General features: G+C 35.7%; 1 protein-coding gene across 1 annotated transcript; it reads left to right on the top strand.

The window, feature by feature from the left end:
* Positions 1-2,395: 2,395 nt before the first annotated feature.
* On the top strand, positions 2,396-23,249 carry LOC137408370 (mitochondrial pyruvate carrier 1-like). Its single transcript, XM_068094872.1, has 4 exons — positions 2,396-2,584; positions 11,205-11,301; positions 20,061-20,193; positions 22,468-23,249. Exons 2-4 carry the CDS (start codon positions 11,292-11,294, stop codon positions 22,568-22,570), a joined length of 246 nt encoding a protein of 81 aa, XP_067950973.1. The 5' UTR covers positions 2,396-2,584; positions 11,205-11,291; the 3' UTR covers positions 22,571-23,249.
* The last annotated feature ends 1,360 nt before the right edge of the window (positions 23,250-24,609 follow it).

The following is a 24,609-nucleotide window of genomic DNA, read 5'->3' as shown; positions in this document are numbered from 1 at the left end:
AGGACCAGACAAAATAACCCAGGAGTACTTGTCAATTAATTTAGACAAAACTGCAGACATTTTGGTATGTATTTTTAACCAATCTATTCAAACCGGAGCTCTACCAGATGAGTGGAAATTGGCGCATGTGACCCCCATTTACAAACAGGGCGGCCGAAGCAGTCCCTCAAATTACAGACCGGTGTCTCTTACATGCATATGCTGCAAACTCCTTGAACACATTGTTCATCACAATCTGAGTAAGCAGCTTGATGAGATTTTACACGAAAACCAGCATGGTTTCCGTAAAGGGTTGTCATGCGTAACTCAGCTGGCTACGGTGACTCACGACATTCTGAAAAGTATTGAGAAAGGAGTCTCTGTTCATGCCATAGTTCTAGACTTCTCGAAGGCTTTCGACGTAGTAGACCACCAATTACTTTTAAGTAAAATGATTAAACTTAAGATCAATCCTATTATTATTCGGTGGGTTTCATCATTTCTTAGTGAGCGATATCAGAGAGTAATTCTGAATGGCGAAAGCTCTGATTTGACTGTTGTCACATCTGGTGTCCCGCAGGGTAGTGTGTTGGGACCAGCATTGTTTATACTCTTTATCAACGACATTGTGGACTGTGTGTCCAACAGCACTATTCGATTGTTTGCTGACGACACTCTAATATACCATCCCATTACTGGCCCTGGCGAACAGGCTGAACTGCAGGATGATTTAAATAGTTTAACATCATGGGCAAAAATAAATAAGATGAGATTTAATGCAGGAAAGAGTAACTTTATATCCTTTGGAGACAAAACACTGAACGCGTACATATACAAACTTGACAAGAGTGTCTTAAACGCATGCACCACAATTAAATACTTGGGAGTCATTATTTCACAGGACATGAAATGGCATCACCACATTACTGCAGTGTATACAAAGGCACTACGCATTCTGGGTCTACTCAAGCACTCACTTTACAGTGCTCCTCAGAAAATTAAACTGCTTGCATATAAGACTATTTGTCGGCCCTTGCTTGAGTATGCTGCGGAGGTATGGGACCCAGTAACTAAATCTCATTCTACTCAATTAGAGAATATCCAAAGTAAAGCTATTCGCTTTGTAAAAAACATCAAGGGTCGAGATATTTCAGTGACTGACAGCAAAGCTGAAGCGGGGCTGACCTCACTTCAAAAAAGAAGGCAATTGCAAAGAATTTCTTTATTTTATCGTGTTACAACAGATAACTATTTGCTTCCTTCTTTTGAGGACACTTTAAATTTTATGCAGAGCTCAACTCACAGTATGAGTACTCGCACTCAGGGTTACAATGCTACTGCTTGTGAGTCAAGCTTGTTTTTACAGAGTTTTTTAGTACGAACGGCAAGGGAAATTCGCACAGGAGAAATTCTTGATGATTTTTAAAAAAAAAAAAAAAAAAGAAGGGTATTACGTGCATACTTTTAGGGTGGATTTTTAACAATCAATTTTAGATATAAATCTTACAGTAAAAAAATTAACTTTTCATTTTAATGACTCTCAATTTTTACGATTCAGTGGTCAGAGGGTCCCACATTTTACTCGGCTCAAGAGGTCTTGGGACCTAATTTATCCAGATCCAGATTAGAAAGCCCAAAGATTTCTGATTTGAATGAATATAGGTGTTCTTACAAGAAAAGTTACTCCCAGATGGTCTAAATGACAATATTGTAAAATGAGACATAAACCTTCACTCTAACAATGAGAATGGAGAATAATTAGATAATTGCTTAATGGCTTGGGGACTGAAATGGTTAACACTGAAGCACCTTTGCTTATATAGCAAGGGCTGAGTGTTAATCAACGGGCTTTCCACGCAAGCTGGCATTTAAATTATAGGGCTAATCTGAGAATATCTGAATGCTTATGGCAATTAAAACAATTCAGCTTAGTAAATCCATCACAATATTTATATATATATATATTAATTAAATAATATATATAATTAAAATTTTCATTATCCATCCATGATTTGAGAACCAACCAAAGCCTACCGTCGATAATGCATGCCAATCTATCGGGGCTGTACTACTACTTGGCCTTTGAGATACTTGTGAATAGTTGTGATCGTCCATGATAGCTTTGGAGTTGGTAAATTAAATTATATAATAAATAGGAGCAACTTCGCGTATAAGTAGTAATTTCCAAAATATAATTATTTACGCGGGACAATTGGACTTTGGTGCCTCCTGCCACGAGAGTTTTTGGTACCACTTTTACCTCTCGCGCACGGGAGACAAGCTTTAATCGGAAATGCCGCAACAATATCAAACGTTAAATATACCGTAATTGATGCTAGTTTCGATTCTGCTATTTTAAAGGGCGTAACCGACTATTCTGCGTTATTTGAGACTATGCGCACATTTCCCAGCAACACATAAGTCGTTGCAGCCCGGTCTTTTTCGCGTAGAGCGATAGTATTTAGGTTTTCATTTAATATGCACGGGCCACAGTTTTGCTGTGTTTAATAATTATTGCAAGCTGCAGTTAATTGTTTACATTTCCTGCCAACGCAACATGAACCGAGCGATGAACAACCCTTGGGTGCGCTATTTTTTCACGTGAGTACAAAACTACAAAAAGGCACTTGAAGTTTTCAATCGTGTCAGGTTGCCTCGTACTATCGCTGATTTTTACTAATCGAGCTCATTTTCACCAACATCTAAATAAAGCTGTATCATCCTGCCTGTATTCGTGCAAAGTATGGCTACTGGAGGTTCCAAGTACAGTTTGTTTCAGCGTTTTTTAATTGTTAATGCGCTGCTTCAGGTATTAAAAATTATTATTACTCATGAATGTGACAGCTGATGAGATAAAAAGTAGATTGGCATGATGTACAATAAAACACTGCGCACCATTTGAAAAAAAATTAGTTAGGCTGTCATCTTTTGCTTGAAGTTGAAACCGTTAAGATGTGTAAAACACTGTCTAAAAGCCAACTTGCGTTTTTGTATATATCATTGCCTAGAAGTTTAACAGCTCTCAGTAGGTGGTTTTTGGCTGTGATAGAAATTTTTAAAGTCGATATTCATTAGAAACCGGAAACCGATCATTTTGGGAGTCATCTTCCATAACGAAAATGTTTAATAAAACTATCACACCAAGGCATTTTGCAGTTGTACCACAAAGCATTTATTGTTGTGTTTTGGTACATGTTTTTAGCAGATTTCATCAAGTCATTCAATTTAGTACGACTTCATAATTGTCCTGTAAAAGTATTATGCAATGAAAACATCATTTTGATAGGAACAAGTAGTACATACATTTATTTAACAATCATTATTAAACAAGTGTTCATTACGCATTTTTTTATGTCAATAGATTTATGACCATCATTAGCCAACCATGCTAAAAGCCTAATGTATTATTTCCAAACTAAAGTGACGATATTTGGTCAGTTTACAAAACCATAAGGTTTATAAACATAAGCTTTTCTGGGTTGTGAATTGTTTTTAGTTGGTTTGTAAACATGTTGCGTATTTCTTTTCTAGAAATGCGCCTTATTATACAGGATTTTTAAAGGGCAGTAGGCAGTTTTGATATTTCAAAAGCATCTGTTTATAGTTTCTGATGAGTTAGTTGATCTTGATTTTTCTTTTTCCATGTTCTCGCAAGGGAGCCTCGTATCCTCATGACTGGCTGCTCTTTCTCTCTTATTTAGTACAGTGAGTATCAGCTACTACTCCTTTATGTTTCATGTTCAATCTTTGGGTACCCATGGCTGTTTGTATAACTAAAGCTTTCCTCTGCTATTTTATGATGTTTGAAGTATTGATTGATCATTTGTGAAAAGAGACGGTGTCTTCGTGTTCAAAGTATGTGGTTTAAGTTAGCAGAAGCTATTCATGGTTGTTTCACACCACCGGTTTTTAAAATTGAATCCAAATAGCTGGGGTATTTTGTCCATTAAAGTTTCATGTATCTCATTGTAATACATTTTGGGGGTTTTTAACCCAGTCCTTTCACTTCTACAATTAGCATAAATATGGCCTTGTTAAAAGGGAGCTATATCTATATTAGACAGAAATAAAGTTGAGGTATTTGTTTAAAAAGCTAGGTACTTTGGTATGCTGGTCTACATGGGATCTAGATGGCATCAAGGGTCAGTCAGAATCATTGATTATGCATATATTATTTGAGTTCCAATCGGGTGCCCCTTGCACATGCAAAATGAGTAATGTAGTTTGTGAGATGATTGAGACACTTCATCGCACTCAATGTTTGAATCGTAAAGGCCTTCTCGATAACAAGTGTTCAATAGGTATACCTTTATGAAGCTGAAAACCTAAACATAAATATATATCTTTATGTTGTTGAAAACAAGGTCTGGAATCATTGTCAAATTAATTGTTGATGGCTATCATAACTGGTTATGTGTGCTATAATAAACGTTTGCTTAATGCTTCAAACCGTTCTGCTGAATGCTTCAAACCTTTTTGCTAATCTCTGGGTCATTCTCTAATCGATTGCGAGCTGACCATGCCAATCACTCGTCAGTGAAAGAGATTGTTTAGTAGGTACCCAATGCCTCAATGGTTGCTTCCAACCAGACCAGAGTTTTATTGTTTGGAAGATGATTTGTTCTTCGCTCGTTAAACAGTAACTTCGACAGTCAATTCTTTTTAATCATGTTAGAATGCCAGTAAATCCATTTTTAACTCGGCTCTTCAAATAATTTTACCTTCAAGGCTTTGATGGTGTGATTAGTTTGCAGAAACATTTTAGTTTGTTTAGTTTTAGGCTATGTTTGTAGAGACAGTTGATGTTTTTCCGTATTTGCTTTGTTAAAGTTGTGGTTTCACTTTTTTTCTACCTACCATCTTTTTTTCTATTGTATCAAGAGCAGTAGCAAATTATAGCGGTTTTGACTTCCTATGAAAGTTGACAAGCGACATGCTATTCCTGTAGATAGACACTGCACAGATTACAAAAAAAATTAGAGATGAAACGACATGACACAGGTTTTCCTCTAATTGGCTTTTCTGGGTCTATAATACTAGACACTGGGACTGGTAGCCGAGCACAGTTAGCTCTTGTAGTAACTCTACTCATGCACATAATTATGAAGTTTATCGAGCGAGAACAAGTTTTAAACATTTCAACTCTGGGAATATCCCTTTCACTCTAATATTACTGGTATTGAGAACCAAAATATAAATTGGCAGATTGAGACAAGTAAATTATTGAAAGCAGGAATTGACAGTTGGCAAATACCCAGCTACAGATAGGCCTACAATCAATTGGCAAGATTAATTTATCGTCATAACTAAGTTTAGCTTTGCATCTAGTTAAGGCTTTTGTTATTTTCAACTTGCTGTTATAAAGCACTGTACGTTCTATTTTTCCAATCACCTGCTGTTATGCAGTTGCCTTTGACATGTTTCCATTTACAATGCAACCCAATCATTGCTTGTTAATTTCAAGCAGAATGTCTGCTTTGGTTTAATTTTCAACGTATTCAAGATTTTTCTAATTTCTTTTCATCAACGCTAAAAACGTAAACAATGAAATGGAGTTCGTAGAAGTTGTTTTCCCTTGTCTAGTCTTTTCTTAATCCCCAAACTAAACCCACAAATACAGATATATATTACTGTCAACGGAATACATAAGTGAAAATAACTTATTGCTTCATAAAAATGCTACTCAATATTTTCCTTTTTATATAGCACACCTAGACCGGCCCTTACAACAGTTTGAAGTGGTTATTCCAAATAATAATTTTTCCTGCATTGGAAATACTCGGTTTAGAGAGCTACAAAATATTTCAAAACAACAATTTTTAATGTTCGCCTTTTATTAGTGAGTTGTATAGTGTTCAGGCTTATAAATATTTTGAATGTTATAACTTCATATATATTAGCGCTTCCAGTATTGACAAGACTAGGTAATTCGATGTTGGAGCCTAGGCTTTTATAAGCAAGAATGCTCTAAATATATTGTGTTAATAAAAACTTACCAGTGTTGATCTAGTTAACTATATTTACATCATTCCATGGTGTTGTTTTGGTTTCATGGGAGAAGACCCTACCATATGTTCCTTGAAATCTAAAGGTCATCACAAATCCTTTTTTGCACGGAACTGCAAGAATTTCACATTTGATTGTTTATCGAAATTCGGAGAATGTATAGCTGTGTGCATTAGTAAATTGGCTTGCAATGGTTGTCACTGCATTTTGCAGCAGTTTGTTGTTAATCAGCGCAATCTTCTGCACAGGCAGGCAAGGCCTACTTTTTGTCCTTTAGCAAATGCCCGGCTGCGGTCACGGTGGCTTACCACCGCTAATTTCTGTCATTATATACCCTTCCTTGCATGGATAGATGACAGTTGATACACTGATGGACTGGCTGTATGTAGTCTCCGGTACATTAGAGATGTGGAGCACTCTTTCAACATTAACCCTTTCACTGCCAACCATGTATAAATTCGGCTATCGGCCTAGTGCCAGTCATTTTACCGAATATTGCCGATATTGCTTCATGATATGTATACAGTATTTTTTCAATTTCAAACTCTATCTAGAACATTTTTGTAACATATCTTATTTTGCCAACATTTTAACTAACACTGCTATGCAAAAAAATTCAATGTATCTATACTTTGTGCGATGATAAAGCTATGTGAAGCGATCGCTCCGAAGCTAAGACGATCCTCCACAATGTTCCTTTACTCTTACAAAACTATTATGTATCTAATTTTATAGAGATATCTTCGGACAATGTTGTCAATATCATAAAAGTCCTAAAGACCGTGGGTTATGTTGTCAACGAATAATAAAATGGAATTACTACGCAATTGCTGGGAAAGTCGTAAAAATGTGTCTGTGGCACTCGGCCCGAGAAAACGCATAAATGCGCCTTTGGCAGCAAAAGGGTTCAGCTCATATAATAGGACAAACTACTCTACTGCAGTAAACTTAAAACAAAACATATCGTGGTTTGAGCAGCACACATTCATGTCTCTCTTTCCCAAAGAATGGCAGTTTCCACACTGACACAACACAGAAATAGTTAACTCGATGACGTAAGATGACCTAATTACCATAGACTCGCAGAATCGTAGTTGGTACTAAGATGTTTACACAGCATTTCGGGAAGACTAATATGACAAATTTTTAATTATCCTTATTTGAGGCATTTGAAACATTTATAATAAAGTATCTATAGCTAGATTTAATATTTTATTCTAGCAATCATGAGCAAATACAAAATAAATTATGCCAATAGAGCCGCGTAGGACTAGACTTTCATCGCAAATAGCCGATATGAATACGAGAGACAGAATGTTTCACGATATACTTCATTTTGAGCAAGTCTATGCGCATCTTTTTCTAAGCGTTTTTATCTTGACAATGAGATCGCCTAAAACAACAAACAACATCTCAACTAATAGAAAAAAATCGATACTTTCTGTTAAAAGTTGACTTGCAACAAAATTCACATTACAGTTATTTGGTATCAAAAGATTCACCATGTCTTACTCTGTTGTGTTGTAGGTGCCAAATATGTTGAAATGTGATTAAAAGCTCTTAAAAGCTCAAAAACGAAAAGCCAGCGTAGATTGGAATCTGTTTATTTCTCTGACGTAGTCATTATGTTTGGTTATTGTCTTGTCACGTGATGTTCTAACGTGAACTGAAAGGCCAATAAAAAGCTCAATATAAAACTTATCGCAGCACTAGTTTATGACAAACACTTCGAGTTTTACCGAAAACTCCGTATCAAATATACATGTAGATGCTCGCTACTTTACAGTTTTGTTTCGGCTTGATCTAATCGTCAAGTCGTAATCTGATCATGTGGCCCAATACTTTGCAAATAATTTCTGCAGCACTTTTCGATTATCACAGGTGACCAACAGGCTCGTCATGATTATCAGACAATGATATGTACTCCTTCGAGCTAAGGTTAAAAAAAAAACAAATTTTTACGGTAAGTTATAAGATATCAGTGCTGAAAGTGACAGCATTACAATGACGATAAAACAGACGTGTAAGAACAATAGACATGGTTTTATTGAATGTGTGAAGTATATTTGTGAAAATATTTCGACGAATGAGGTTGCTTGAAAGTGTAAACGGAAGCCATCTCCTACAACTACATCACATTTGAGCCATTTTGGAAAGAGAATCCAAACTATGGCGGTCTCGTGTGGCTGCGGTTAACTGTTCGTTTTTTAACTTTTAAGAGCTTGTAATCACATTTCCACATATTTGGCACCTACAACACAGCAGAGTAAGACATGGTGAATCTTTTGATACCAAATAACTGTAATGTGAATTTTGTTGCAAGTCAACCTTTAAAATCAACTGAAATTTGGCGCAATCACATCTTTAAGGTGAGTTTCTATCAGGACGATTTATCGGAGCTGTTCCCTCATCGACAAAGTCGGTTTGGTGTCTAGAAACAGCTGTTGTAAAAGTGGCTTTGTCCCAGTTGCCGGCACGAGATCGGTGAAATCTTGCGTAGTATGTTTGTCTGTTTTTGACAGCCGTCATTGATGGAGTACAATATGGAATTGGCCAATCATATCTCGCAATGTTAATAGTGCCAAGAATACATGCAAATGGAATGGATATCGTTGTTGTATTTGATAGGCTAACAAAAGTAACCCATATTGTATAGTTGGTTTGGTGTGAAGTTTGCAAAAACAGTTTTAAAATCATAAACAGACTAAAAGCCTGTCCGATTACAGCTCTCTCATTGGAAACACGATCAGCATGCAGCATGATCAGTATACACTTCATATTGACCTGATCATATAACCATCGTAAATGTGATTACGATGGTTATGATGATTATGCCACTTTGTTAACTTTGAATATATAGTGAACTCGATAATGTTGAATGCTGTTTTACGAACCTAAATTTTTCCCAACACCAACGGCAGCATTTATTCTTTATTACAATCAGTTGTCTCATGGTGAGCTATATACATTTTGGCTTGTTTGAAGAGTATAGGCAATCGTTTCTTGCGGTTTGGCTAAGAAAGCATCAACCAGACTTGCTAGGTAGCCTCCTCTAAAAAGCTTTTCTTCATATTTATACAATAGATCTGCTTACAGATTCATAAAGCAAAGCTTCAATGGCCAATTGAAGTTTAGATTTACAATAACCTCAAGCAAAGTTTTTATTAAAGAAAGATTATTTTATGATAAAGCCCCTTCCTTATATTTTATAAGAAAACTGTGTTTGTTACTGTTGAGAACAAACCTAGCTTTTGACCAATGCACATGACATATGTTAACTTACCTCTTGATTTCTCTTAAAAATTAAATTAAGTAATGATTTACAATTTATGCTGATGAAATAAGTTCCTAATTGTATAAAGTGATCACACCTTTTTCGTAATTAGAGACTGCACTATCTGCGAAAAGTGAAAATCTGTGAAATAGAAACCAAATTTTAAAGCTCATGGACGAGTCATAAACTTAACACAGAACACTTCAACTACTTTCTAAACTTACGCTTATTGTATTTGTGATGTGAATTTCATATGTAGGCTACTGAAATTCAATCAAGAAATTTTCAATTTATCTACTTATTATATTTGTGTATATACATGATAAGTAGGTGAATCAAATTTTTCTTGAGTTAATTTCAGTTTATATCTCAACTTCAGTTCCAGTATTTTTAGCCATAGAATGCACTTATGCATTAGTATGAACTTGATCTGAGCCAAATATTAGTGCCTGTGGTTAGATAGGTTCGTTGTTAGAAGCATATTGGCAAACGGAGACAGTGTCACACGTTTGCAAATATGAGGAAGTATGAGAAAGATTTATGGTTTTTATTTATTTTTATTTTTCAGTTAATATTGTTATCCCTGCAAAGTACTGAGCTCGCGAAAGCTTACCAATGAAATAGCGATATATTTCTGTAGTATTGCTTTGTTTTAGTGAGCTGTTCTCAGCATCCAATGCTTTATTTCGAGTGCTTCCTTTTCAGAATCGGCCAGCATTCAACAACCATATATTTAAACAATTATTTTGATATCGCGCATTTTGATTTCTATTTCATCAAAAATTTAAGAAACCTCACCAACCTAGTAGTAAGACTAGTCTGGCATGAGCTACTGTGTGTAGTGAGCCTTTTCTTGATTTTGATTGGAATTTAGTCATCCAATTGATTCGCTCTGCCCAGCTAGTCTTTTATTAGCTACTAGTACACTTGGCAGTCTCTTGCATCACGAAAGATTGTAATGAGTAATCACCATATGCATAATTAGTTTGCGAATTGTCAAGGCAGCTGAGTGCTAGTCGTTAGAGCGCTGGACTGTAAAACATATGGTTCGGGGTTCAATTCCCATGAAAGGCCAATATTTTTTCTAACGTTCTTACGTTCTCACGTACCTTCAGACAGATGGACACTGCTCTTATTATAGTAAAGTTTATGAATTTATGGGCTCAATTATGATTTTAAACCAATTGTTTTACATCTTCCTATTGAAGCTGTGAACGTTACGCTAGAACCTGTAATATACCGGATGAAGGTACATACAGATACCTTGCTATACACACGGATGTACACATTGCTTACGCATAATATAGATAGTTGTTGTTGCTACACAGACATCTACGCTACTAAATGATGAGCATGGTGAAAAATAAGTTGAAGAGTACTGCTGAGACAGCCTTGCGAGGTTGTCCGCTATAGTTGTTGAAGTATTGTCAAAATAGAAATTAGCTTTGTAACACGGATCTGATCACTACAATTTCCGATAGCAATAGTATTTATGCAGCATTTTGCATCGCTATATTTTTCTCAAAGTAAAAACGCTCTATATAAAAGATAAAATCAACGAAGTGCAAAAATACTCTAAAAGTTCATGGCATGAATAGAACCACAGAAAAAATAGTTTTTCGACATTTCTGATTACAGAGGAAGTTGCCTGAAATGTTTCATAAATGACTTTAATTCCTAAAAAATAATGGGTTCTATGAAGGAAAATTGTGAAAATATAAAAATGATGTTGCTAATCTTAGAAATATGCCATTACTCTTTTACCAATGTAAGTTTGACAGACTGGCAACGCTTTTTTTCATAGCACTTCATTTTTTTGTAGATTTTGTGCTCTAAAAGCCTCACCGGTCAACTTGCTAACACCGTGTTTATAGGCTAGCTAAGACTGGATGATTGTCAGTGCAGTGCCAACTAGTTGTTTAAACTTTGATTTCTCTTGTTTTAGCACTTCTGGGGACCCGTAGCCAACTGGGGGCTTCCTTTGGCAGCCATCGCTGATGTAAAAAAGGACCCGGAATTAATCAGTGGTCGCATGACTCTTGGTATGTTAACCCTTTGTCCTCCTTGACTTGTTCACTTGGCATGTTAACGCTATGTCCCTGGCATGTTTATTCGGTGCATCAACCCTCCGTACCTGACATGTACACTCGGGATGTTAACCATCTGTCCTTGACACGTACAGTGATGGAAAAAAGCCGGGGAATGCGTGAAGTTTTGACTACTAGACTTTTTGATGTACTATTGACACTCTTTTTCTCGTGGCATATAACTCATCCAATCTCATTCTGATATTATCGTAATTACTATGAAAGTGAATCCTTGTTGAATTGTTGAATGATTGCTCACATGTTCTGGTTCATTTATATATATAATGTATTATAAATATTATTATAAATATATATACTAGATATTTATACAGTCAAACATGGATAACTCGAACTTCAAGGGACCGAGCAAAAGTGTTCGAATTATCAGAGCGTTCAAGTTATCAGAGCACTGTCACAAGTCCATGTATTTACTTATTTATTAGTAGATACATGTACATATGCAAACTATACTATAAATCAAAAGCACAAATGGCTTGTTTCAAATTAAATGCTTCTAATGTAAAGTTTAAAACGTTTTTATCAAAAAGTATAGAGATTTTTCTATCACTTGAGATTGGTTTTATGTTTGAGGTGATGTTATTGCCAGGACGTTTTTTTAGATTGACATTGGCAAAACTTGATCGTTGTTGAAATGCTCAAAAGAAAAGACATCTTTTTCTTTTGAGCGTTTTACCCACGATCAATTTTGCCGACTTTTCTTGAAGTTTATGCAACTTCAAGAAAAAGTTACCAAAGAAAAATCCCTTACTTTACCTGGGATTCGTTAACAGCAACACTCCGAGGCAGTTCAATTAAAAGTTTTACGAGGTTTAACGGTACATTGTATATCACTCACGCTTTTTGAATGGATACTTATTGAATGTACACACGTATTCTGTGTTTAGGTCAAACGATGAATAGTTTTTTTAGCTAAGACACGTATACGTTTAATAAAAACAATTCTTAAGACGTTTTAAACATTCAACATTCCGACGTTGATTCAACACGGAATCAACGTCGAAAAACTATTCGTCACGGGCTAGCCGGGTCATGCACTCAAAGATTTTCGCCACGCACATACAAAACAACATGCTGTTTTTGTTTTGTATGTGCGTGGCGAAAATCCTTGCGCGCGTGACCCGGCAAGCCCGTGCTATTAATCGTATAGCAGTATAAATCAAATTTGACCAAACCTTTAGAAAAGTCGTTGACGAAATTATTTTGCCGATGGTGGTAATAACAACGCTTATGAATTACGAAAATATGAGGTTTACTTCTATGGCTTTGAATAAAGTGATTTTCTAAAGCGATAACAACCGTTTCGGTAGCCGTTGGGCAAAAAAACAGTTCGAATTAACAGTGTTGAGTTCGAGTTATCTATAGCAATTTATCATTAGGTGGGAACGGACCAAAGAAACTGTTCGAATTAACCATGTTTTCGAGCTATCCGTGGCCGAGTTATCCATGTTTGACTGTATATATATAATGAAGCGTTTGTATTTTTGTGGAGTGTGTGTCTAGGGAATAGTAATTGGTTAAAATACGTTAACTGCGGAAAAACTATCGATTATTGTAATATTGGTTTGACATTGTTTTCGGCATTGCATTAGTTTGGCATACATTGAAGTTGTATTACCACATTTCACTAAGGCAAAAATTATTTCCTTATTAAAAATTTGCGTTTGTTTTATGAAAGTTTTAAAAACTTTCAAAAGAACAAACACAAAATTTTATGTTCATAATTAATTTTTTAATTGTCATTTTCAAATCTACTCCTTCAACTTAAATGCCTTCAATTTCCTGTTTGACTTTGATTTGCATTGACTATCAACAATTCTCAAGGTCAATCACTAAAAACTATCGGCATGCACCTCCTAACACCTTGCTTTTCACATGGACGGTTGTATGTTGCATTACCTCGAGTAGGCACTAGAAATGGCCTGTGCATTCTTTCTCCGTTCGATCAGACAAAGAACATTGTTTACCCTCATGCGCTTCAGTGATGTATTTAATTTCGCTATCTCATTTTAATGTTTGTACTAGTATCATTGTATTAAAATTCTGATGGTTAGCTTTTTCTGCAACAGTAATCTTTTTATACACACACTTCTATGTACTCATTGTTGTCATTAATTCAACATATTCATGATTTTATTTTGTTTTCTCAGTTTGTATTAATTGTATCACTACCGAATCATCTTTTATTGTAACATTTTATCATCTTTTATTATCTTTAATTGTATCAGTATCAAATCATTTTTGATTGTAATCGTTATAGTAGAATAGACTTTATCTAGCTGCTACTTGCTAATTATTTCACATTTAAACACCTTTAAATATTTTATTTTTTCTCTTAATTTATTTGAACTGTACAAAACACTTCTCATGATATGAAGTTTTAAAGAATTTGTATTTTCATATAGTGAACTATATGTACAACAATCAAATTCCTTAGATATATACACTGTATAAAATTTTGGTGGTTGATATACCTACTGGGAAATAGAAATCCAGCACCCTAAAAATGGGTATTACGCCATTTTTCTTCTTTCTAGTTAGTGCAGAAATCACAAAAGTAGATGTCAGCTAGCTTAAACATGAAAAAACCAAATATATAAATAAAAAACTAAAGATGACAAACACTTTATTATATATATTTAGATTAGCTTAAAGATGTGGTTGCGTCAAATTTGAGTTGATTTTTAAAAAAAGTATGTTTTTGTCTATCAGTTGATATGTTGTTTGTTGTGTTAGGCGGTCTCATTGTCAAGATATTTGAAGAGTAAAATGTTTAAAAAATTGATCGCGTTAAAAATGCTCAGGCCAAAAAAACATGTCCAGACTTGCCCAAAATGATGTAACGCGTGATACAACCTGTCTCTATCTCTCGTATTCACATCGGCTATTGCGATAAAAGTCTAGTCCTACGCAGCTCTATTGGCATATATTTTCTTGTATTTGCTCATGTTGGCTAAAATAAAGTTTTAAATCCAGCTACAGATACATTATTATCAATGTCTCAAACGCCTCAAATAAGGGAAATTAAAAACTTGTCATATTAGCTTCCTCTAAATGCTGTGTAAACATCTTAGTACCAACTACCAATTCTACCGGTCTACGATAATTATGTCAATCAAACTAAGTAGAATAATGTCTTTGTATCGGCACAGTTCCGTCGCTACCACACCGGAAACTAGCTACTAAGTAAAATATTTGGCGGATTTATGGCGGATTAGACTGCCCCGGGTTTGTATAAACCGAGTTATATTTATAAACTCGAGTTTGTAAAAATAAGGTGCAATATACTGGTAATATGGTAGCATAACCGTAGATCTGATTATATTAACAATGGTACACTGACAGGCACCCGTTAACTAATATAAATTAAACTATGTATACATGTTCTGTAAAACTTCAACATGTTCAACAACTCAAGTTGAGAACATGGAACACGGGGCACTATAAGGCTCCATAAAAATAAGCAAGCTGCGTCTTTGAAAAGAATATGTGGTGAAACCAACTGCAACCCTAAAAGTCATGTACATTGTATAGTCTACGTTATCGAGTCATTATTGGTATCAATTTGTGGAAAAAAATTCACTGGTCACATTAGCCTGTCTTGACAAGCTGTTGTTGCGTAGTTGTCCCCACGTCGAGCGGCGAGCAACAACAGCTTGTCACAAGACGTACTGCACCTGATGCATCAGCTGCACTTATAGGGAGTTGTTCTCTTCCGTCTACGCGGCTTGGCCGCGATGTTATGCCGGTCGCTCCATTGGTAATCACAACGGATTTCACGCAAAAATTTATGTAGAAAAAAAACAGGATTACAACGTTTAACCAAAGACCAGTTTCTGTGATAAACTTTAGTAGAACTTAATAATAAAATTAACTTAATAATAATAATAAAATCCATAAGAACAAATAAAACTGACTGATACAAAAATAGAAATAAAACTGATTGAGCGCACAAATAATGACATGTTTAGTCGCTGTTGTTGCCTAAGTTCTCAAATTCTAATAAAGTTCGCTGCAGAGAGGGGTCGCCAATTAAACGTTCTTATCTTAATTTTTCTACATAAATTTTTTGCGTGAAATCCGTTATGATTACCAATGGAGCGACCGGAATAACATCGCAGCCAAGCCGCGTAGACGGAAGAGAACAACTCCTTATAAGTGCAGCTGATGCATCAGGTGCAGTACGTCTTGTGACAAGCTGTTGTTGCTCGCCGCTCGACGGGGGGACAACTACGCAAAAACAACAGCTTGTCAAGACAGGCTATGGTCACATTTGATTAGTTGATTCAAGTACTAAACAAATGGTCGAGCTATGCAAAAGTACCTGGAAGACAGCTCTGATTATACTTCAAAAATCCATCTATCAGACAAGATTTCAGCGCAGATGTCAACGGGGCTATGATGTATTCAACGTTCTGCAAATCATGTTTTGCATCATCTTCAACAATATTATTTTGTTATGTAATTTTTACAAGCAAAAAATTTTCATTTTGGCACGAAGATTTTATTAAAAATATCCATCCAAGCCGTGGCCACTCACACAGTTTCAGCTCATACAATAAGACAAATTCATCTACTGCAGCAAACTTAAACAAAACATCATGGTTTATGCAGCACACATTCAAGTCTCTCTTTCCCATTTATGGCAGTTTCCACACTGACAAAGCCGCTTCCCTGGTGGGATCACATAAACATCCTGTAATCAATAAAACAAATGCAATAAATATATGTCATTCATAAATATGTCATTCTAACGCGTATCTACTGAAAGCTTTCAAATTGGGAGTTAGATAGATTGCGAGTGTAATTTTAACAATAAATAAATGATTAACAGAAGCATAAGTACGCCAAGCCAACGACTCGAAGCTTTGGTTCTGAAAGTTAAAGATGTGCAATGATCAATCGATTTTCCTCACTTTTTACAAGTGAGAAGTAAACATCTAAAGTCTAATCATAAATCTAATTTACTAGCTAAAACTGTGAAAGAAAATTTGAAGCAAATATAGTTAGGTGAAACGATAAAAAATTATAAAACGATGATTGGTGATAGCCAAAAGTTATAATTCTATTAATTAGTAAATGTATTCATGAGTACTAAAATTATTACCTTTAGTATATTCATCAATCTAAGCCATTGTATTGCTAGATGCTATGGATTAAAAAGAAGCCGTCAATAACTCACTGTGCATCCGTATCTCGCACGCGCGCACAGGAAATTACATTATAGCCTCAAACAGGAAAATAGAATCTGAATGTATGATGATGATGATGATGAACCCTTTATTGATTAAAAATGATACAAAAACAGAAAAATGCCCCTTTTTGAATTTAAACACAACAGTGTATCTATAATAGGAGACTCAAAGTACAGTGGAACCTCGGTTTTCGAACGACTCGCGGTTCGAACAAATCGGAGCCCGAACAAAAAATTTGATAAATTCTTGCTTCGCAGTTCGAACAAAAATCGGAGTTCGAACGGCGGTACGACGCGTGAGTGCGTATGTGAGGGTGGGATGCTGAGCGGTGTACGGGTGTAGATCGCTCTCTCCGTGACCAACTGTTGTCGCATTGTCCGAGATTAAACAAATGTGTAGCAAATGGGCCGAGTTGCAGAATTTCGTCGAACTCCACCACCCCGATAAAGCTGCAGGCACCAGAGTCATCAATGACTTTAACGACACTATCATGAACCACTTCCAAAAAGTGCTAAAAAGAAGGCAGAAGCAAGTGTCATTGGATAGATATTTTAAGAGAAAAGAACATCCTGTAGCCGAGTAAAAAATCCGATTCATAATTCTTTTTTTATCCTATTTTTTATTTTTACACGTTCATGTTAGCGTAATCTTTCGTATGGAAGATTACAACAACGCGAACGTATGATTAGCCTGGGTTACATTTATGTTTATGTTATTTGTGTCTTTGCCATTTTGCTTAACATTTTCTGAGATATACATTGCGTTTTATGTGTTGGTCAACATTTTAATGTGCAATTTCATGCATAAAATAATGTATAAAATACTAAAAAAGTAAATATTCAGGGTGTTGGAACGGATTAAAACTTATATGTATTAATTCTAATGGGAAAACCTGTTTCGGATCTCAAACAATTCGGTTTTCGACCAACCTTCTGGAACGGATTGTGTTCGAGAACCAAGGTTCCACTGTAAAAGATAAATTTACCTCCATTCTCCTATCTTCCTCTGTAGCATAACGCTGCTGACACCTGTCAGCTCTAACTATAAGCTGTCTGTCCCAAACTTTAACCACCTGATGCTCAGAAAACTCGGAGACACCTTCGCAGTCACTGGAAGCATTTTTACATTTTTGTTGTTCGTCAATAAAACGTGTCGATCGAGTAAGCCATTAAAGTAACGATGTTAATTTATTTAGTAAATGTCGATGCAATTTAATAATAGAGTAAACTCCCTAACTTTGATATCACAGAGTACGCGTTTTACGAGTGATAACATTTATTACGACCTACATGTATATAAAAATTTCGTGCTGATGATTGGCTAATAAAGCGATCTTATATTTATCGCTCATGGACTCTTTTCAGATTTTATCACTCGTTACGTCACAAATGAAGCTCCGCTGGAATCTGAGTTTTTTAAAAGAGGGCGTCATTCAAACGCATAGATCTTTGGACAGGGTTAGTCTACAAAGACAAAAATGACATCAAATTGTAGCTGATGTTTTAGCCTTTTATTGGTCTTAATTTCATTAAATCGACCTTTTTGACGGAACCGCATATTTAAGTTACTCAAATTCATTAGGTAAAGAAATTTAGCCAATGGAACTTAGCCTTTATCTGCCGCTGTTTATAAGCTGTTACAAATCTTGTATGACTGTGTAGCATAAGAAGTAAGAAATGTTTTTCAACAACCTGTTTTAACTATGCCTTGAGCTATCAAATATTTGAATTAGGTATTGGACGACCACCCACAAAAATGAACAAACACTTTCGTTTTGAAGTTCAAATGGTAAACGTTGTATATGTTAAATAAAAATTAACTTTCTGTGCAAAAACTTACATTATTATCTCCTGCAACGCCGGGCATTCATATTGTACGTATGTACATACTGTACATATAATAATGAGTAAATGGTCTTATTATTGGTTGTTTTACATATACCAAGCCAAAAAGTCAGTAATTTGAAATTGGTCTTGGACTTTTTAAAGCTTGTGCTCAAATTATGATTTACATTTCTGACTAGTTCTATATCATCAAAAAGTGGCTTGAACTGGAAATCGTTTACACACATTCTAGAGCTTTGACTTACATCTGTTTATTTTAAAGTTGGGTGAAGTCATCTTGAAGTTACCCAATAGTGTATCATTTTCCAAGAATATCTTTTCAATAAATGGACCTTTTTAAAAACTGCTGCTGATCACTTACTAACAAGTAAGTACACATTGTTTTTACAAAAATCTTTGTAAATCACTCTCATAAATTAGTATGTCTTAAGGTAAGGCCACACGAGACAAAATTCTCACGAAATCGGCGAAATTTGGACGAAACGATTCGTACGAATTGAAATTTGGACGAATTCGTCCATCGTTGGTTGCGCACGATGAACGAATCCTGAATTGGACGAAACGTCTGAAATTCCTACGACTCGTTGTTTGATTGGTCGGTTGAAAAGGTTAGTAGAATGTTGAAGGCCGTTTTCTTTTGCGCATGTTTGGTCAGATCTAAAAAAGATAACGATTTGCGAGTTTCTAGCCCGCAGTTCCTAACTCGGATTGAAAACTGTGTACTGTGTTGGCGATTATATGTAATCAATAGTACCATGGACGTAATGGATTTATTTAATAGAAATATAACTGTTTTGTAGCTAGACTAATATTTGCTGAAAAGTCAGGTTCCAATATGTATTTAATAGAAATATAACTGCTTTGTAGCTAGGCTAATAATTGCTGAAAAGTCAGGTTCAAATTTGTATTGTAATTAGAAGAAAAAGTAAAACGGTTTTGTGGGCAAGCCAAAACCTGCTGTAGTCATACAAAAGAACCGTTTTGCAATGTAGTACATACGTAATAGTTCGTAATAATATTATCAATGTACAAGCTCTATTCAAAAGTATACTAAAACCATTTACAACAACAGCCTACTACAACTACTCAGTGCAACTAGCATTAGCAGTTTTGTAGTTGCATAGAAACGACCTTATTAACGCGCAGTTATATTGTAGGCGCCGAAATTAATTTACGTGTACATTCCGCAACCGATTTTAGGAATTAGGAATTGCGACTAGAAACTCACAAATCGTTATCTTTTTTAGATCTGACCCGCATGTTTGTACTGAAGCAAATGATTGAAACGGAATCGGCTTCAATTTATCACCGCGTTATGATTGGCTAGTTGAAAGTTAGTTTCGTACGAATCCGTGGTGGGGAAACTCCGTGTGGCAGGTCAGAAATTTCGTACGAATGGAATTTCCCAGATTAGTTGAAATTACACGATACGTGTGGCCCGGCCTTTAGAGCTGGAAAAGGGAGCTGTTTATTTAAGCTGCTCAGAATAGGGGATGAAGAAATTAACAACACAGCTTAGAAACGTTTCAAAAACCGCTGACTGGAGTGCAATATAGCCATGGCTATAGAGGATTAATTTTAGTGGTCTGGTGTGGAAGAATACTGGAATTGCTTTCCCTTGAACCTCATACAATCTAAATGTTGAACATTATTGCAGCTCTAACCACCTACTCCCTTCTCTTTATGAGATTCGCTTACAAGGTGTCTCCAAGAAACTGGCTGCTTTTTGCTTGTCATGCGACCAATGAGGTTGCCCAGCTGACACAAGGAGTCAGATTCATCCGCTATCAGTAAGTGGTCTTCTTTACTATTAAAGCTTTCATCTCCAGCTATGACTATCAGAATAAAGGCCTGGCTACATGCACCCGCGTGTACACACCAATGGAATATGTCATTTCTGTAGCCAACCTGTTGCTCTGTGTCATTTCAACAACCATGACATGCTGGCCTACGTCAAAAATATGAAACCGATGCCACTGTGATTGGCTAAAATGATTGAGTATGATGGTATCCGTTCAATTCTATTGGTTTCCAACGCAATAGGTTGTGCTCTAAATGGGGTTTTGAACATGTCACAGTGCTTCACACAAACGACTATGTATATGTGGAGAAAGATGTTTTTGTAACAGCTACTCTACAAGATGAAAATATTCGATGGATAAAAAAATTCGCGATTTCGCGAACAGTCAATTCCGCGAATTGTTAAATTCCGCGAAAAAATAGTTCTATTTTTAATCCCAAGGGAGAATAACTACTGCCTCAAATTTAAAAACTAGTCGCTAGGTATAAATACTAAACGTAGCCGAGTTCCAAAACTTTTTTAAAATCATCGCCGGGGCTTCAAGTTAAGCCCATTGCCAATTCATCAAGCTTCTTTACAAAATTATTCAAGGTTTTCACAAGTTATTAGGCATGACATTGTCATCACAAAAATCTCTCCTACAGTCATTTTACATTGAAATAAACTCCATCAACCTCTAATACCGAAGTTGAGGGCGATAATGATTCTGATCTGGACATTATGGTATCTATTTGATTTGCAGTGCGGATACGTTTTTCCATAATTAACTGCGTTAGTTAATTCTTTTGTTTAACATGCCATCAGTATTTCGGTGACACCTTACAAAATAGTTGTTCAACCGACTTTTTACTTGAGAATTATACAGAGATGGTATCAAGCACAAATCGACTAAAATTTTGTAGTCTCACCTAAACCGTAATTAGTCAAAAACAAGGCAAAACCACTCTACTGAGTTTTCTTTGGTTCAAGATTAGATGGGAAGATAACTCCCGAATTGTTTTGGGCCTAGGCTTATAAGTGTTAAGTATGTTAAAATCATTTTTTGTAGTTTAACGTCTGACATGAATTGTAAGTGTTTTTGCACTTAGCGGTTCTCTTTGTTAACCAGTAACAACATAACTAGCTGCACAAACAACATTGCTGTCATAAATCCTTGATGAACCATATTAGATAATAAATATTCTGATGTTACTTCAATATGTGTAGTAGTGGAAAATCCAACTCGATGCCAGCTGTGGGCTTCCCACGAATAGGCCTGATTCTTATTGATCAATCTATTTGACATTCTGATTCGTCGTTTAGTGATGTTGGTGTGTAGCCGCAACACATCTACACTAGAGGTCAACGACGCATTTCATCAGTGTGTGTTGCCAGGCCTTTGCTCCATGTCATGTTAAAGGTGAACTTAATATGAACTTTAGATTTTATCGGAAAGTATCTGTATTTCTCTATCAGTTACGATTGCTTCTGATGTTTGAGATGATCTGACTGCCAGGTTGTTTGCAGATTAATCGCATCAGAAGAGAATTAGGTGTCGATAATGACATCACTAGTTGCTATAGTTGATACCAGCTATTGCAATCATGTTGCAGCGTTACACGTCCCTATTTTGGTGGTTTTTCACAACCATAAACGTCATAATTGCACTTTTGCTTAATGGGAGGGTTTTAACCACGATCAAGTTTTGTCGATCTTAATCTTGAAACATCCTGGCAGTCAGATCACCTCAAAGAAAAAAACCTATCGCAAATTATAGAAACTGACGCCCTTGTCTTTCAAGTAACTATTTTTTGTTATCCGAACGATAGCACTGTTTGCCTTCTGTTTTACTACCACCTCTGTAATTAGAAATTAAATATTTATTGTATTTGGTAACTATGAACCTGTGAGAAATAGCATGGTAGCAATTTAGAATATTCAAGTGGTGTCTAGGTTATACCATCTGTGTGACCTGATAATGAAGTAGATAGTCTCTAATTTTGTAACTGTGCTCAAGGTTTGTGTGATGCAGAGTGTTTGCCTTTTCTTGCAGATAAAATGATCTATAGTTGTTAGGTCTAAGGCTTATGATTAGTTGGTCTTGTAATCTGTCAGGAAGTAGGTACCATCTGTTGAATCTTGCGTTCTGTGAAAGTCAGGGGTAACACAACTCTATGTATTAGGCAATCACGAGTAGTTCCTCTATGATTCCTGGGTTCGGGTTTCATTTTACGTCTTCAAATTTGTTAAATCTATTAAAATGTTCCTTCGATTACTTACCTAGCTATGTCTATGATGAGGAACAACGAGCCAAGATTAGAAAAGAATTTGAGATGCTTGATGAGAAGTTGGAGGCCATGAAAGAGGTTGGAAACTCCGCAGGATAAACTAGGGGTTTTAGGGATAGTTAAAAGTCATCCGGTGATTAGTCTTGGGTGCTTTTTCTCTACTATCTGTAACTTTGTTAGATTGCAACGGCTTTCTTGTTACCTTCACCTTACTTTTGCATATCTAATCTGAGTTATTTTGTCCGCAGGGGCTTTATAATAACCACCCACCCTAACAAAATAACTTCATATTTCCTTTCTATTATCATATCTGAACTTGAAAGCTCCATGTCAGCATGTTCTCCAGCTTATCAATGTTATGCCATGTCTTTCGAAACATCATCTGCATAATATTCACAAATTTCATAGGTAGGTAGTATTAACAGCAAAATTTGAGAGAATTGCCAGAGGTCTGCGTTGTAGTGATTATATTTTGCTATTTGTTTAATGTTTAGTGTATGGGCCTATTTTTCTACAAAAGTTTGTCAAAGAGTTTTTTAACTGATAGACTTTGGGCACGAATCGGCTTTGTTGCCCCATTTTAATGAATGCTCAGAAGTTACTGCTCCTTCTACATGGATTCTATAAGTCTGTTCAGGGCATACTTTTGACAAGTGTTAAAATATTGCTCTATGATTCCATGGTTTATCTTATACTCTGATGTTATATTGTCTCATGCAGGGGATACTAGTTCACTACATCATGTCTTTAGAGAAATAAACTATTTAGAATCATCTAACTATTTGTGTATTACTTTACTTATTAATCATATTTATAAGTTGTTTGAGTATCCAAGCATCCTGTTGTCATTCCTTGGTTCTCTTGCCGTAAGATTACTAGCACATTTGTTTTTGTTTTTTTTTTCCGTCATGTAATGAAAAACATCATTTGTTGATGATCACATACATACAACGCACAGATGTGCAAAATAAGCTGAACCCTTTTGTTGAAATTTAACTGAAATTCTCATATACAGCATTATTACTCATTGTGAATTTAGTCAATAACCATGAATTATATATATTAAATTAGTTTTCTTTTTGTCCAGAGTTTAAATATGTAAAACAAGCAGCTTTAAAATTATGTTTTTGAATAATTATGTAGGCTAAATTCTGAACATTTCATATTTCCAATGGTTGAAAATAACAATTTATACAGATGTGACCACACCACATGCATTTCATTCCCTTATTTCAAGTCATGCATATGACTTGAAATGAGCGAATGAAAACGTAACAATGTTGTGATTCATTCTTTTCTGACATTCACTTTGTTTCCATGACGCGTATCATGACGTGCGTATAATGCAGATTTGGAGTTGTGCGCCAGTCGTGTTACCGTATGAATTAAGTGTTTCTATGGACTTTCTATGGACGCATGATGTGGATTGACTCCGGCGCCTTGTTAAAAAAGGTAAGGAATTGTATGTTATAAGTTAATAATTAATCACGCACGTGTTAGCGACACAAACATGTAAAACTCGATCGAGAAAGAATGACTCAAGCATTGAAAATGTTTAAAATTGAATAGCTGGTGCGGTATTTTAATGTGCATCATTCGCAACTACTGTTTTCATAATTCGCAAGCATGAAGGATTCAATAGTTTTGCGAATCGCCAAACTCACTTAGCTTGAGGATTTACTGGTATACCGTTTTTATGATGCGGTTAACTTGTGGATTGGCTCAAATTTGTGAATCATGCGTGTCATGGAAACAGTGATAAGGGGTCCAGTTTATATCTCACACCGCTGTATAATCACTGTTGCTGTTGGTTATCATTCAACTTATTCTAGTAAATCTATCAATACAGATTTACTAGAATAAACGTTGGAGTCGCTACTATTGATAGAATTGTGCCGCTGAATTCAAATTTATTGCAAAAACTATCTGTTATTGAAAAGTGAAAGATGCATGATGTTTGATAACGCCGCAACCTATTGTATGTTTTACTGTTGTGGCTCTAATGGAGACAGTTACATAGGAACATTAGTATCGCCAGTCAATCTTGTTTAAAGCAAATTGGACCATGAAACAAGAAATAGAGAACAGTGAAATAAATTTATGAATACCCTATGGCAAAAACAGCTCGGTTTCCATAA

This window comes from Watersipora subatra, chromosome 11 (assembly GCF_963576615.1).
Source record: "Watersipora subatra chromosome 11, tzWatSuba1.1, whole genome shotgun sequence".
In the NCBI taxonomy this organism is placed as follows: Eukaryota; Metazoa; Bryozoa; class Gymnolaemata; order Cheilostomatida; family Watersiporidae; genus Watersipora; species Watersipora subatra.
This window is presented reverse-complemented; position numbering and strand designations above follow the sequence as displayed.